This window comes from Strix uralensis, chromosome 1 (assembly GCF_047716275.1).
Source record: "Strix uralensis isolate ZFMK-TIS-50842 chromosome 1, bStrUra1, whole genome shotgun sequence".
Classification (NCBI taxonomy): domain Eukaryota; kingdom Metazoa; phylum Chordata; class Aves; order Strigiformes; family Strigidae; genus Strix; species Strix uralensis.
The window spans coordinates 72,344,400-72,361,380 of record NC_133972.1 but is presented as its reverse complement, the minus strand read 5'-3'; the positions used below and the strand labels follow the sequence as shown (position 1 = coordinate 72,361,380).

The 16,981-nt window shown below is 38.3% G+C and overlaps 1 protein-coding gene across 2 annotated transcripts in view; it reads right to left on the bottom strand.

The window, feature by feature from the left end:
* The window catches only part of DCDC2 (doublecortin domain containing 2), a 70,954-nt gene that overhangs the window by 13,555 nt on the left and 40,418 nt on the right, over nucleotides 1-16,981 (bottom strand). For both annotated transcript variants that reach the window (XM_074870747.1, XM_074870752.1), the window contains one exon: nucleotides 3,728-3,828. In XM_074870747.1, coding sequence (XP_074726848.1) covers nucleotides 3,728-3,828 — 101 coding nt within the window. The remainder of the gene's footprint in view (nucleotides 1-3,727; nucleotides 3,829-16,981) is intronic.

Sequence of the window (16,981 nt, the reverse complement as noted above, 5' to 3'; positions counted from 1 at the left end):
ATAATTTCTCAGTTTGATTATTACACTGTCAAGACCAGGGCAGGATACACTTCGGGATGTCATAAGATTAAGACGACAGGCAGCATGTTCTTCCCCAATGTCAGTACTATCAGTACAACCCAACACATCCTAATTATCACAGCACCTCAGGAGGACAATTGCAATTAACAGGGCTGATGAGCCCAATGGTGTTTAGCACATAAGTCTCTGAGGCTGGGGCAGGTATTTGCTGTGAAAAGACACAGCTGTAGCATTCTTTATATCAGGGACCAGGACAGTCATGCTCTTGCCTCTTTCAATCGCCTCATTCATGTGTCTTCAAGAACAATGTCTGTAAAATAGCTGAGCGACACTCCTTCCCATTATAGTGAATAAATCACTAAGCATGAAGCTTCTTAGAAACAGTCACCTAAAATAAAATGGAGAGATCCAGATTTTTTTCCAGATGGTATGACACCATTCTTCAAAATGGCTACAGCAGCAACTTCATATGTGGCTTTTGTTAACATACAGATTAGTAATGCAGGCAGAAAATGATATACAAAGTATAAGGTCATAAAACTTCTCTCTTCCCCTCAGGCATTTTTTAAAAGCAGAACACAAGCAAAATGTATATATGTCTAGTATTCTTTTACCTAATAAAAGTAAATTGAAAAAAGATCAGCCACCTAAATAGTAAGCACAAAAAAAAAGTTTCCTAAAAAAAGTTGATTATAGGACTGAAATAATCAAAAACGGACAAATACAGAATCACAGAAAAGTTATGTTAGAAGAGACCTGTAGGTAAGTGGTCTCCAAACTGCTTTGATTGCACACCCCTATCACTAAGAACTTTTTGAGCACAAATCCCCAGTATATGTTTGTTTATTTATTTATAAATTATATATGTGTACTACTGAAGTTATAACATTTTCTTCCTGCACGCCAATGGATTGCCCTGCACACCCCCTGGGCTGTGTACACTCCACTTTGAAGACTACTGCTCTAGAGATCATCTAGGCCAGTGCTCTGCTGCACTAACTCCAAAGTAAAAATAAGTTGTCTGAGGCCCTGTCTGGTTTAAATATCACCAAAGACAAAGATTCCCCACCGTCTCTGGACAGGAAGGTGCTTAGAGTTCTCACTGTTGAAAACATTTTTCTTACATCCAATCAGAATTTTCATTGCAGCTACTTTTGACCATTCCCTCATCCTTTTGCAACACAGGGAAAAGCCTGGCTCCATCTTCTCTGTTACTCTATCTGTAGCTGAAGAGAACAGTTTGATCTGCCTTCTCTTGAAACAAACCCAGTTCCCTAAGCTTCTCCTCGTGTCATAAGCTCTAGCCCCCTAAACCTTTTATTGTGTTGCTGTGCTGGACTCACTCCTGTTTGTAAATATCTCTCTTGGACAAAATATTCTAGATGCAACCTCAGAGGTGCCAAGTCAAGGTAGATAATAATTTCCCTTGATGTGCTGGCTGTGCTTTTACTAGCCCAGTCTGCACAGCCAAGCTCATCACCAAAAGGGAGCATCGCCAACTCATCATCAACTTGCTAGCCACAAGAGCTGCATGGCCCTTCCTGAAGTTGCTCCCTAGCCTACCTGTGCCAAGACTGTACCAAGACACAGTTACTGTGTTCCTGGCACCCAACTTCATATTTCTCTTTGTTGAACTTCATGAAGCTTGAGTCAGTCCATTTCTTCAAGCTGTTGAGATTGCTCTGAAAGGCAGTCCTGCATACCAGTTGATAATGACAGCTTGGCTTTACTACTGAGCCTGGATAAGGCTGCATCCCATGCCATTGTCCATTTTACCAGTGAACACGTTAAAAAGTATCAGACCCAGTATCAAACCATGAGGACCACCATTTGTAAAGAGGTGCAGGTTAAATTTCAACCAACTGACCTTTTAAGTCCCACTGATCCAGACAGTTTTTCGTCTACCTTGTAGCCCACACATCCAGTCCCTAACTTTCTTAAGGATATCTTCCACCCCATATCTACCACACTTCTTACAATTTCTCCCACAAATACAGAAGTCTAAGCTGAAAGCAAGACAAATGACAATAACTGCTATCCCTTCATCCACAGAGCCAGTTATTTCATCTCTGAGGCAAAGAGGTTGGTTAAGTATGATTTGCCCATAGTAAATTCATATTAGTTACTCCCAATCACATGTATCATTTCCATTTCTCAACAAGTTTTGGCTTTCCCAATTCCAACCCTGCACACCCAGGCAATGTCTCTGTACTGCTCCTCAGCAATCCATCCCTTCTTCTACTTACCACACTCTACCTCCTTTAGTATGAGGTCAAGAGTCCTCTATTCAAATCGGCCTCCTGCTATGCCTGCTTGTTTTCTTGCACATGGGGGTAGTTCTTGTGCTTTGAGGAAGATGCCCTTGAAGATCAACCAGATCTTCTGTGTTCCTCTGTACTTCAGGGCAGCCTCGCACAGGATCCTGCCTGCCAGTATCCCAAACAAGCCAAAGTCCACTCTCCTGAATTCCAGGATTTTTGTTATTTGCCATCCCCACTTTCTTTAGAGTCTTAAACCCTATCATCTCATGGCCACTGCAACTAAGACTGCCACTATCACATCCCCAACCAATTTCTCTTTATTCATGAGTAGCAAATCCAGCAGAATGCCTCTCCTAATCATGCATCCCACTACCTATATCAAAAAATTGTCTCCAACACACTCCAGAAATCTCTTGGATTGTTTGTGCTCCATCATGTTGCCTTGGGTAAACTCACTCCCTCCCATTTGTTTACAATCTCACATTAACAACTGTTCCTCAGCACTGAGCCGACCACCAGAAAGTCAGAAAAATGCCCAAGAATCCATTATGTTGTTGGGATGATTGTTAGCCTGAGAAATCTATTGGGCAAACTGAGATTCCTTACACTGCAGCATGGATCAGAAATATTACCTTGTGGCCTAGGTGTCTGGCCCCAAGCCATTATCAACAGATACAAAAAGCATAATGCAACATCTTGTTGACTGGACACAAACGTGAACAAGTTGGCAAATTCCTACAAACAAGTAAGATGAAAAAGAGGACTGTCTTGTGAGCAATTCACTAGTAGAAAAAAAAGGGTAATTTTTCAGCAAATAATTTAAACAGTTCTATTCTCCACTTCATTGGAATAAACTTTAACTTACCTACTTCCTGTATTATTTCAGTTCACATAAGTTTCTTTTAAAAACAAATCAAAGTAAAACAAAGGAGATATAATCTTATGTTTTGTTATCAAGAACTATTTATTGCACATAAGTCTTACAATTAAAAAGTTGGCCAACTAAGTACCACGTTGTTCCAACAGAAGAAAGTGCTGGCAGCTTTAATAAAAATCAGATAAATCCATGCCTGTTTGTGGTTCAGGCCTTCAGGAATTCTGACCTTGATTCTATGCCATAGCTCCTTCACACTGCTCCACCAGTATAAAGGGACTGAGATCCAGGTGGATCTATTTGGTAGGTTGTGACAGTAGGAAGTAGTGATTCTCTAAGGCCCTATACAAGCTCTCAGAGTAGTTCTGAAGCTGATGAAAATGTAACTGATATTTGACACATTAACAGAGAAAGGAATATTTGCTAAAGCTCCCGTAAAAGAAGCCATATCGTTGAGCTGTTACAATCATCCCCACAGAATTATGCTCTACACTTGAAAGAAATCGGGGAAAAAAACCCACACAACTTGTGATCCTAAAAAAAAGCCATTTACTTAAAGCTCGATCAATACCTGGTCCAGTGGAACTTCTACACAAGTATCTTCATCTTCCTGCACTTCAGCTGCCCCCCACATTTCAGACCCCTCTTCTGTGGCTTTGTAAATATCTTCACCTGCAATGGGAAAGATACAGAGTGGAAGGAAGTGAAGTCCAATTGTGACACTGTGTGGCACAATGACTGAACTGCATTCAATTTTGTTTCTGAGAGCTGGTTTCTGAGCTGACCCACCATGCCCTATACAGTTCTTTTAATGAAGTTTTCAGTCTTCCATTATTGTCAATTTGTTTTCCTTTTCTTTTTAATAACAAATACTTACATGCTACACCATTTGAGGAAGGGAAAGGGAAAGGAAGAGAGGGAGAGGGAGACAGAACAGAGACTGAACAAAGCCCTGGATCTGAAGTTCCTTCACTTCTGTCAAAGGTCAGGAGTGAATCTGAACTTAATACCTTACAATAACAACAAATTACTTCTATTTCTACAGTCAATGATAGTACCCTCTAGTAATTAGCATTATAACACACATCTAACAGAAATCTCAGGCTCTGAATCACCGACAAACATGGTGATTCAGGACGGAAGTAAAAGAGTAATAGAAACAGTTGGGATTAATGCTACTCCCCACTCCTGGGCACATGCAAGTATAATTATAGCTGAAACTCCCCATCCACATTAAAAAAGCACATGCTCCTAGCTAACAAGGTTAATGGTTACAGTGATATTCAATTTTGCAAAGATTTTACACCATTTAGTTTGAGTATATTTTACCCCAAGTATAAGTAAAAACTAAGGGTCTTCAAAGTTTCTAACACAGGTCTTTCAGTATCATCTAACTAGGAAAGTAAAGACAGGTACATACAGAAAACAATTTCCAAGTGACACACATTCCTCTTCCTTCCCTCCAAACTGAAAACAGCACAGAAATTAAAAGCACAGGTTACTCAAAATCTTCTCCCTTTCTCTCTCCATCTATCAAGGAAAGACAGATGATCCTATGCTGATGTGTTCATACCCAACATAATAAGTAACCAGAATAAGAAAGAGGAAAAAATATTTGTGCTGGTTTGGACTGCCTCTTAATTCTTCATAAAAGGATGTGAATTTGATAATATCAACTGACCATGCAAAACTGATCTACATTGCTGGACACTGTTAAACAAACAGCCCTAGTGTAGCACTGAACTATTCACAGAAACATTGAGAAGAAGGAAAAATAATTGATAAAAATCCAAGACTTTGAGAAATCCGGAGTCCACTTGCATAAAAAGTCAGCATTGACTACTCTGGAGGTTAGTTTTCCAGTTACTTTCTCATCACTGTGAGAGCCAAGGAAAGAGCTTACGCTGGGTACAAAATTCTGAGACATACCATATGACTACAAATGTCTAACTGAAGGGGAGGTGCCAGCTCATCCAGATGGCCTCAGATGTCTACTGACACACCACTGACCAGAGCACCAGAAACGAAAGCCATTCTCACAGTTTGAAATGGAGAGGCAGAAATGGGGAAGTCTATGGAACATCACAGTGATATTCTGGAGTGGTACAGCTGGCTGCATCTTAGGAGATGCAGTCTCATGGACTCATGGATTTTTCTCATGGACATAGCAGTTTGAGTACCTGAACATCAGTCCCGCTGGAACCTCCCCACCCCACCAAAAGATATATACTACTTGGCCACTGAAATTACCAGTGTTGGAAATACCACAGGGTTCTTAGCATCTTTGGTTGGATTCTTACCCTAAACATCTCACACATCTTGAAATAGGTCCCATCTTCATACTTGGCATGGAAATAATAATTTTCTTGTCCTAATTCCCTTTTTAATGTGGATTATTAAATATAATGCATCTATCGTAGTATGTTCCACTGAAACCAAATAAGGACATCCAGTATTTGCTGGCAGTATGGTAAATCTTGGATAATCTACGTGTACATATCTCATTACAGACCCCCTTTGCCAAGACAGGGTTTTTTTTTTTAAAAATTCAGCAATAAAAACATGGAGTGGTTGAGAGAAGCAACAAAATGCAGTTGAATGGGTACTACTTCTACTTTTCCAAATTATCAGTGCACTTCACATTTCCTATTTTTCTGAGTTTTCTGAGGGACACAAGGTTCTGTTTCTCTTACCTGATATTATTATGGTTGCCTCTCATCATAGACATTTGATTGAGATATAGAATACCACAGTATTCTGAGAGGAAAATGTAATGTGTTCCTTGAAAGCCACTGTGATGATTCTCCTAATTCAAGGCCTTCCCTTAAGCACCTTGCCTTAGATTCCTTGGCTCACTGAACTATGAAAAGTCAAATCAGTGTCTAAGAGAACTGCATTTAATATCACCATCATTCCATTTAAGACTCTGTAAATAACACCTTTGTCTTCAAGATCCCCAAGCCTTTCAACCAAAATGGGGATTGTCTGGCCTCTAGAGGTAAAAGGATTTTGGTGCAGAGGTAATTCTCACAAGGGAGATGAACATGTGTTGGCTCTGGAGGTCAAATCCACAAAATTAATTTCAGGAGTTGAAGATTCTCAATTTAAAGCACCTCTGCTTAGAAGAGTAGATCAGCCTCAGAGCTATGCTGAATAACCCAGCACAAGGAGACAGACATGCAGCATTGTCAAAAACCTTAATCATTAAACCAGGAGGGAGTGAGGGCGAGGGAGGAAGGCAATAAGTTTCTACCCGGGTCATGCAATGAACTTTCCCATTTGAAACAGTGTACCCCAAAAAGCTAGTAACAGAGGGATTTCAGTAAGCAAAAACTGAAATCCCCATGGGATTTCCTTCAAGTACTTTCTAACAGGTGTCTGACCAGAAAGATGGTCATAAATGAAAAGAGATTAGTTGAAAAGAGCTCTGCACAACCTTCCAGCATCTCTCAAGGATACCACTGTTCCTTGTCTTGCACAGAAAGCACTCGAAGTGAAATAGCATTCCTGCTCTTCCACAGAATGGAAGATGCCAAATCTAGATGGCAGGCTGCAATGGGAAAGAATAGCAACCACAGAATCACAAAAAACCCTTTGAAGACAGTGTTTTCAGACCAAATGGGAAATTATCCCATCTTCAGAACAGCTATATTCTTTGAAGAAAACAAGTAGTTAAAGAATAGCATATTTCAAATGCATACAACGCAGAAGATCATTAGTTGGTTTCTGAAAGGATGGCAGAAAAGATTTGTTATCAGAAAAGGAAAAGAAAAAATTATTTAAAGAAATAAGAAAATTGACAACAAAAGGGAAATGAATTATTTACCTCTGCACAAACATGAGAGTATGGAAGATAAATGTCCAAAACACATGTACCATTAATAGTCAGAGAAGGAAGAAAAACACTTAGATCTGAAATGTGCCAAAACAGGTGAAGAAAAAAATAACACTAACTGAAAAATGGGGAAGTTGTAACACTTGAACAAATAAAAAATTCCAAAGAAAATGGCAAGGAATGAAATTAGTCTTACATTACGACATGTACTCTTGTCTTTTGGTACCAAAAGTGAAAAGAAATATAAAAATTGTAAAATAATTTATGAAAAAAATACCTTGATTAAATGGAGCATTAAGAAATTAGCTTAAAATGTAAACATCATTAGTGTTGCTACTTTACTTCAGCCAGAAGTATTTACACTTTTTGCATGTGAATTTTGAAATATCTGGAGAAGTGCAGCTGAGTGAAAGGCCAACATACTACTTGTTTATGTGATTCTGTGTCAAGATCTTGTCAGTAAGAGTTTGCAGACCACATTAATCACTATTACCACTGCTGTGAGTTACTCAGCACCTCCCAGGCAAATGTGTTAGGCTGGGTAATTTTGCCTTATATTTTATAGGTAATATTTCAGAAATGCTTTTTGGTTTAGGAAAAAAAAGCACCAAAAAAATCTTATTGATGCAATATTTCACATCTCTGTGTCTGAATCATTAGTCAGTTTCTACATATGTCTCTAAGGGAGGAAAAAACAAGAAGACATTTTAGAAAATGCTATAAATTACACGAGAAACCATTTTTGCAAGTCTTCATTCTATATTGTTATGGGTTTATATTGCAATCTCTACCGAAGTTAGAAATAAGTAGTGTATCTTACTGAAAAGAGAATTCCCAGCACTTCCATTAGATGGAACATTCATGCCTTCCCCAAATGGTTCATAAAATATTGTAGATTAAACATGCTCCTCATACAAGAGCTAGTTCTGACTTTATGTGCCTCAAACTAATTGAGAATTGGCCACAGCCAGGGTCATGGCAACACTGGGGCAGAAATGCTCTAAAAGGGGATAAGAAAGGAAGGTAGGTACAAGCCTACAGTCAAGCTGTGGCATACTCAACCCATTTGCTCCAAGTTGAGAATATGATGGCAGCAAAGGACTCAAGGGTACTTTGAGCTCCCAAATGTCTCCCTACAGCTTTGCTGACAAGTATAAATCAGAGGATTTATTTCAGCTGGGTTCTCAGTTCTCCCTGCTACAGTAAGTGCTGCTTCTGTCAACAGGCCAAGTAAAATATTATCGAGAGTCTCCTGATCTTCTGTGAGGATAGTTTTCCATAGTGTCCAGACAACCAGAAGAGACTGGAATTTTTTGGGTTTTGCCAGTCACTGTGTGAAAACAGACTGTCTTGGGCTAAAAATCACCACTGTTTTTTATACCCTATACAGAGAGAAGTGAGGTAACTCAAACAAACATCTCCTGTTATTTCTGATTATTTCAAAGGAGGGTCACGTTCAGTAATTCAGCCAAGAAGGGGAAGGAAGAACCCACAGAAGGGCAAAGAACAGATCACAAGAGGGAAAAGGCATTCAAAAGGAGCAGCCAACTGGAGAGAGAGGATATGCAGAGGCTGGAGGATATGGACACAAAGGGAGATGATGAGGGCACAGTAATGTTAGAATGAATGTGTGGAACAAGGAACTGTACAAGAGCAAATAGAAAGATGAGGAAACACAGGTGAAAAATAAGGGAAGAAATGGAGTCCAGCACACTGGGAGGAAGGCGGAAAAATGGGTTACGGGTGGTGGAATAGTAGAAGCTTGAAAGAATGAGAGGGGAGGAAAGAACAAGCCATCAGGTACCCATGCCAATTGAAGCTTCTTAAAGGAATCTTCCTTCAGGAAAGCCTGAAAAGAGGAATGTTGTTTTACTAGTACCGATCTGCAATTGATTTCTATGTTCAGATGTTCCCACATATACTTGTTTGTGCAAGGGTGCAGCAAAAAGCAGCAATGAAAAAATGCTCATTGTTGTCAGGCAAGTATTTCTTCTTGATTTCTTATTTGTTCCTAAAACAAACAATATTTAGTAAGACTCTGGATAGAGGCTCTACAGTCTGGGGAAAGAATTCTTACAGCATTTTTGGCTTCAGGCTGAAGGGATGAATGAAAACTGCAACCACAAGTGCTTTCCTATGAAGCTTGTTCAAGAGTTATACTCTCACCTCTTGTCTGTAATCCCACAGAGAGAAAGACTGATGAAATCTCAAGAGGATCCAGACTGCTTCAAGCTCTGAATTCCCCAAAGCCTTGTTGAGGGTTACCAGGAAATGGAATGCTTGGAGACTGATAACAGCTCTACTGAAGAGAGGTAGCTAGTGTCTCAAAAAAGCGGTGAACCAACTCAACCTGCTCTAAGCAAAGTCAAATGACATAGCTGCTGAAACACTGGCACCTATTTTATGGCTAATCTCTACAGCTAGCAGAAATGGAGCCACACAAATAGTAAGAACAAGAGAACATTTTCAGCAGAAAAAGGTAGTGAAATGACATGAAGGACGATGTTCTCAGAAGGCTTAGCTCTTTGGAAATCAGGTCCAGAGTCCATGGGCTGGAGAAAAGCACAGTGGCCAGGTTTGGTTCAGAACCTTAGAAAGGATAATGACTGATAAATAGGGTGTGGAGTTTCTGATTTTGTACTTGGCCAAGGTCTATTTCTTAAAGTAAGTGGCTTGGTCCTCAGCTGGTTTCAACAAAGATGAGAAAAGGTGGTACTGTATTCCTACAGTATTTTTTCAGCTCTATGACTTTGTTGCAAATGGAAAAATAAAACCAATACAATTTACAATGTTAAGACTGCTGTAAATTATGCTTCTTGCATAATGGCTCTTAATAGCCACAGATCTTCATCTTCAGAGTTACCTACTCTGTCCTGTCCCCTTATCCATGTCAGCTATGCTGGCTTTGCAGCCCCTGAGAATTCATTTATGTGAAAGGGAGTCCACTGACCATTCAGGGAAATTTTCTAGCTATTTTATACTTCTGGCTGGTCTACTCATAGGTACAGAACAGATTAATTATCAGCAACATCAAATTTATAAATGTCCAAAACATTTTGACTAACAACATTTCACCTGACACATGTTACCAGTTGTCTCAATACACAGATGTTCAGTGTATTATGCAGTCACTCAGTTCAGTAGGTACAGAAAGAAGCAATGAATTGGTGCATGTATAACTGAGCAAACCTCGGCTAAAGTGCAAAAGTCATTTTCTGTCTGATGCCACTCAGTATTTCAGCTGGAATCCTTTTGTACACTTTGATAAACAAGAAAAAGCTATATGACTTTATTAAATAGTAGTTGAGTTATACATTGAACTAGCTCATAACAAATCTATATATTTTAAATAATTAAGCATAGCAATTAATGGCTCTTATATAAGCTCCTTTCCTAACCAGCATTAACTGTAAAACATTTATTGTAGCACAAATTACAACATTATACAGTCATTAATGCATTTCAAATGTGAAACTGATTGATGTTTAGCAGTAGGGATAAAAAAAATCATTGTAATAAAAGCCTGCCCTGAATATTTTATGGAAGTCAGAGGCATTTACTAACTACAAACTCTGTATGTAAGCAAGGAAGTTAATGTGACTATAAAAAAAAATTAATGTGACTTACCACAGAGGCTGCCTCATAAAAACGTTAAGTCAAATTAAAAACAAAATGTAAAAAAATCTGTGGCTCATTAAATTGAATAGATTGCTATGAGGAATAGGGAGGATATGTGCGTTTATGCCTGTCTACAACATAATTTTCTTTGTTTTGTTTTGTTTTGTTTTAATTTCAAAGTATCACTGTTGTACAAGGCCCATTTCCAACAAAAAAACGACTACCTTGGTGATAGTTTGCATGTGTGTGTGTGCCTGTGACTTCTGTCATCAAAAAGTAATGGAATTAAAAAGAAACTGGCAGCAATATACAAATGAAACTCTTAGGAATATTAAAAAATATGTATTTTTCTTCACCTGGTACTATTGCAGCCTCAAGCTTCTAAGCAATTAGTTCCTCTCTTCAGAAAATACTGAATTTCTAATAAGATTTCACACCATTATGGATTGCTGACATCTGACTACCTCAACAGAAACCACAAAAGGTGCTTCTAGAGGTTGACCTTGTATGCAGCAGTCTCCTTTACTGATAGGAAATGTGGCAATGCTGGAGGAAAGGAAAAACTGCCTTGGTCAGCTGCAATAGCTCTGTCATCTTTATACATAAACAGCTACAAAAAGAAAGGACTGTGTTGTCATAATACAAGGTTTTTTCTTCCTTCTCCCTGGTTTGGTCATTCACCTCATTTATTCTCCATGTTTCTAAGCATCTAATTTATTCCTCTATTTAAATGACAGATCATTAAGACCATTTGCTTTTCGAAATTAATAAAGTAGCTCCTGCTCAGCCACATCTTTTTTAATTCCATGCCTGTTCCAAAACTCAGCCTTCTCTTGGGTACAGCTGGGTCTTAAGGGCTAAACTGTAACAAAGCAAACGCAAAAGCCCTGAAACGTCTGTCCCAGTCCAGTCATTCCAACCTTGCATCAGTACACCTACACTCCATCCTGCAGCAAGGTACACAAATGGCTTTTCTGCTGCCAAGTACTATTTGCCCATTTTATGTTTTGCAATGTATTCATTTTACTAAAAACAACCCCAAAGAAACTCACCACGTGCTCGAAGAAAGACCCTTGCAAGGTCTACCATCACCTTAGTTCCCCATTTGCGTCAGTATATTCTGGCTACAAAGATTCAGCACTGTAACAATACACCCTAACAGCAACAAGGGTTCTCATTTCTTGATATAGATTGTCATTTTATCTCCTATTATGGGAGGAATAAACCTACAGGTCCTGTAAAATCTCTGCAAATAAGAAACAAGATGATCATTCTTTCTTCAGCACAGTTTCTGCCTGCTCTGACAACATGGTGATATGGTCTATGTTTTAAGTTTTAATCCTAAAAGCCATCAGCAGAAAAACACAGACAACAAGAGTTTTAGCTCACAATTCACAGCTGATATTCAGCAGTCCAGGTCTATATTCTTTGTCAAGTTTATTGAAAGAAATTCAGAGCATAATAGCAGGAGTGGCTGCCATATGTGTCTGTGCAGGTTTCCCTTTATTTAAGGGTTGGCCTTTTTCTTCCTTTTTTTAGCAAAGAGCAAAAGCAGGAAATTGAAATGATTGCTACCTTTTAAGACCTCATAATACTCAAAACTAGATCTGAAACACTGTGGAGTGGCTCAGCCTGTCTCCAGTATAGTGCTTTTCCAAATCACAGTGAGAAATCAAACTTCGCATTCTATTATCTCTAGAACTTGTTTTATTGTTTGGGTGGGGAGTTACTTTGCGAGCCACGCGACCACAATTAAACTGTATTCGAATAGAATAGACTTTAAAGTGAGGGTGCACCCTTACAAGAATTTTCTACTATGCTTCTGAATTTGCTATTTTCTTGTTCAACTTCTGACAGTACACTCTTTATAGAATGTGGTGCAAACCAAAAAATAAGTAGGTTTGGTTTGGGTTGGGTTTTTTAAAATCTTAAACCAAGATGCTGATAATTAAATGTGCCTTCAGTGTAATTTTCATAAGTCCAAATTCTGCTGAACTAGCTGCACTGGTCTACTTTTTAAACCTCACATTTCCAGTTGCAATTACTGTTACATATAATATATCCAATATTATTTAAATTTCTACCGGTACAATTAGAGTCCAATCACAACATTAATAGCATGCCTTGTAGGTTACAGAAACCAAAGCACCAGCTCACAGTCTACTGGATTTGCTCTAAGAAGTGGTGAATTTAAATCTTGCACAAAGAGCTTTCAACACTAAGAAATTCTTTAATCATCTTGATTTGAGAGGATTATGACATGGATCAGCTGTAATATGAATGGCATGCTGCTGAAATTCTCAGTGTATTAAAAAAAAACATTCAGAGTAAATACATGGCTAGCCCAACTAAACTCTGTTGGAAGATTAGGTTAAGCTTTAAATACACTATGAGCATAATTCTTCAGATGCTAAATCCCAGGAAACAATCACTTTCAAATGGTCTGGCACTCAAAAGAGAGAAGATTCCACATAACTGCTAAATTGGCAGGGAAAAGGACAGCAAAGAATATGGGATGCATTTTCTACTATGAATATTTTCTTTTTATCTATTTCCATACACTCCAAAATATGCATGTGCAAACTCACCGTGCAATTTATTGGTTTCAGATTAAAATAAATTAATCCCACATCAGTGACAGCTAAATGCAGCCAACTAAAATGCCAAGAGTCTTTTTCACCGTCCATCAGGAAAAAATAAAATAAAAATTGTAAGATGGTGATAAGTGCTTCCCTTATTCCTTCAAATTCAAAGGCTTTGGATTGAGTTTTTTTGAATAAACCTGCAAAGACAGCTGAGGAACTGCAATGAGCCTTCAGAGTAGACAGCAGAGCTATACTGATTAAAACAGTACTTGGGAGCAATCATTATCACTGTGTTTCTGGAGTTGTCTTCTAGCTCTCTATCAAAAATACATCTCCATTTCAAAATAAGAAATGTCATAATTCAAGGCAGGAATTACATACATGATACATCCAATACATCAGCATTTGGTCTAAGCTAGATTTCTAATTTCACTGTCAACGGAGAGAATGGGCATCTCCAGACACATTTGTCTCTCCTTGGCGGTTGGAGCCTAGAAGCCCAGCTTGAATTAATCCTCTAACCCTCATACAGTGGGAGGTAGGCAAGATGTATCTTGGCCTCAACAGGTTTCCAGCAGCAGCTGGGATTTGAAAATGTACCACAGACAAGAAACCTTTAGGATTTACTGCATCTTTCTTGTTGCTATGGGGAAACAGACTGAAACAAACAGTGTCTCTAAACAAACAGCCTTTTCTGAATTTCTGTTCATGCCCTCTTAATGGGCAAGGCAAGGGTGAGGCCAAGTACACTACAGTTGGAGTCTTTGCAAATAATCCTCTTTTAGTTTTTGCTGTGTAGACTTTGAATGCTATTAGCCTGAGCAGCACTTTGGCTAACAGCCAGTAATGCAGACAGACAATGGATGTGCTGATAAGTTTGGTGTGCTCCTGCCTGCTCTTACTTTTCCTCTTCACCCCACGAGGACAGAGCTTACAGCTTGGCATTTGTGGGCAAAGGTAGGAAGAGAATGAAAGCACCAATTGCACATTTCCCTCTCAATTTCTGTGCCTCGAACATCTATTTGAAGCAGTCTTCAAAAGGCACAAGCAAGCTGGGGAGAAAGCTTCAATGTTCCTTTCCACTAACTGAATCTAGCTGAAATATTAAGCTAATCAACTGTATAGTACCAGTTGCCTGCCTAAGAGGGAAACTGATCTCATACAGTCATCTCCAGGTGAAACAGAATGGCCTTGATAAAAAATAAACCACCGCCATTACCAGCTTTTAAGGCACTTTCATCATCCACTTCAGTCCCACTAGTCACACAACTGCTGCAGGAGTCCATCTCACAAGGTGACAAACCAGGACAGAGTAAGGGAGAGATCCTATTGACAGGGAGACATTTCAGAGCACTAAAAGCATACACATTAGAAGAAGGGGAAGAGCTTGCACTAATACACAGAACAACAGCCTATATTCTGCCCTTTCAAGTTGGACTGGATGTTAATGCAGGTTTTCACTATAAGAAGAAGTACTGGAAACAAGAGGTGAAGAAAAACAGTACCCTTAGAAAAGGGCATGTATCCTCCTCGGCCCTCTGGATCCTAACACAGTGTCCCAGTAGTATAAGCTCCTTTCACTACCAAAGGGGAGAACAATGGGTCCTCAGCACGCTTGTAAATAAAGCATATAAGCACAGGATAAGTACAAATATACACACAGCATGTCTGGGTGCCATGGTCACTTATCTGTATTCTAAAACCCAGAGGCTCAGTATCTTTGAACATTAACTTCAATTAAGTTTTTTTGTTAAAAATTAAACTGGTTCTTTAATTCTTAACAAAATTTATCCAGAGTTTGCCTGTTGGTTTTCCTTCCTTTTAACTGAATTAAAGATTCTTGTTCCACAGATGTAGCACAGCATTCACATTAACTTGCAATGAATACTTAAAATGCAAAGATACAATATTCCTTGCTCTGTTGAGTTCTTGTCACGCTTCTATTATTTTAATATAAAGTACCCTGGAATTGAATAGCAAACTACTTTTGCTTTAAAAAGCCATAGCCCATAAATCAACCATCAAAAGTAAGTACACACAAGAACTTTTTAAAGAGCATCAGGACATATATTTAATAGATATGTTCAAAAGAATAACTTTGTATTAGGAAAAAAGTTTTATTTCACACTCACATAATAACTTGGAGCTATAATACACTTCACAAGAAAGCTACAAAGCTATGAATTATGACTTGAATAAAGTCTAAAGAAAACTTTTCAAGCTATGAAGTTGCTTTATAGAGATGACTTATACAGGTAATGCAGCCTCTTCACTTTTTTGGTTCAGATATGTCACTGTGAAGTATCAGCCACTAATAATTCCTATAGTTAGGAATTACATAATTCTCTGAGGTTTTATCATTAGCTTTTAGCTCTATTCTTCCAACAGAGACTAAATTGTGTCATATGAAATATGAACTGTTTTATCCACATTGTTTAATGATGATACTTAGAACACCATGTGTGTGAAAACTGTCATTAAATATTAAATAACAGCAATGAACAAAATCCTATGCTTTCCCAATGATTTGTGTGGTGATTTATATTTAGGTTTAGGATAATAGCTCCTTCTTCACAGTAGATATGTGTAAAGCCTTGAGCTTCCAAATCCACATGTCCATGCTTAAATTTAAGTACATGAGTGAGCTTAACAAAGACACAAGTGAGTATGTGACTGATGGATTGGGTCTCTTCAGGAACATGCATTTTTACTTTTAAGCAAGCAGGTGCCAGAGTCTCAGTAAAAGAAATAAAATCTAGACTGTATGCTTAAAAAGGTTAAGCATGCATGTTAGTGCGACTTGGTGAAAAAAAGATAAATACACACTTAAGCACATTCTGAAATTTGGCTATTTTGATAGTGGTTCATCTCGACTTCAGACTCCATGCCATCTTCTGCAGAATTCCACACCTCTTCTTCAAGAAGCTTTCATACAGAGCACCCTTCACCACCAGGATCTCAAAATTCAGACCTGACGATAGTTACAAAACCTTTATCTGAGCCATGAGTTAACAGAAGAAAGCCATGCTGTGGGACTCAAGGATTAATTCAAAACTCAAGTCAAATAAAGTGAGACAAACAGAGGAATAGAGATCTTGATGCACTGACTTACATCACAGTATCATCCACCTCTTTAGATACACTTGCAGAAGAAATTGACACAAATTATTTTGAAATTTAGAAGGATGTGTCTTATAAATACATCCACATTTGTGCCCAGATTAACCAAAATTTATAAAACCTATACTCATTAATATATTCAGACAGCAGCATATTAAGACTCTAGCAGCAAAAATTATAGAGACTAACACTATTTAAATAATTGACCTGAAACAAATCAAGAGGTAAGAAAAACAGTATTTTCTACTTCACATCTCTACTCTGCCTTAAAAAGCTTATTGATTTACCAGCATTCTTCATTACTAAATGCATGGTACACTTAATGTCAGTCATTCTAATTTATTGCCAGATTTCCTTAAAGTGGTTTCCTATGATTTTATCCTTCATAAGAATACTTACCAGCCACTGTAACGATAAAACAGCATCAAAGATTTGAAAAGACATTAAGAAAATCTTTCTGTGGGAAACCAGACTATCACTGCATTCATATGGAAACAGAAAGTTTTTATATGTCAGACACTAAAAGCCTCATTTCACAGAGCTAGAAGGATGGAGGGGAAAGGAAGAAAAGACAATTCATTCTCATCTGTGCCATGTGCAAACTGTAACACTGTTCATGCAAAAATAAAAATGCATGCTCTAACCACTATATGTTTTTAGCCAGTTT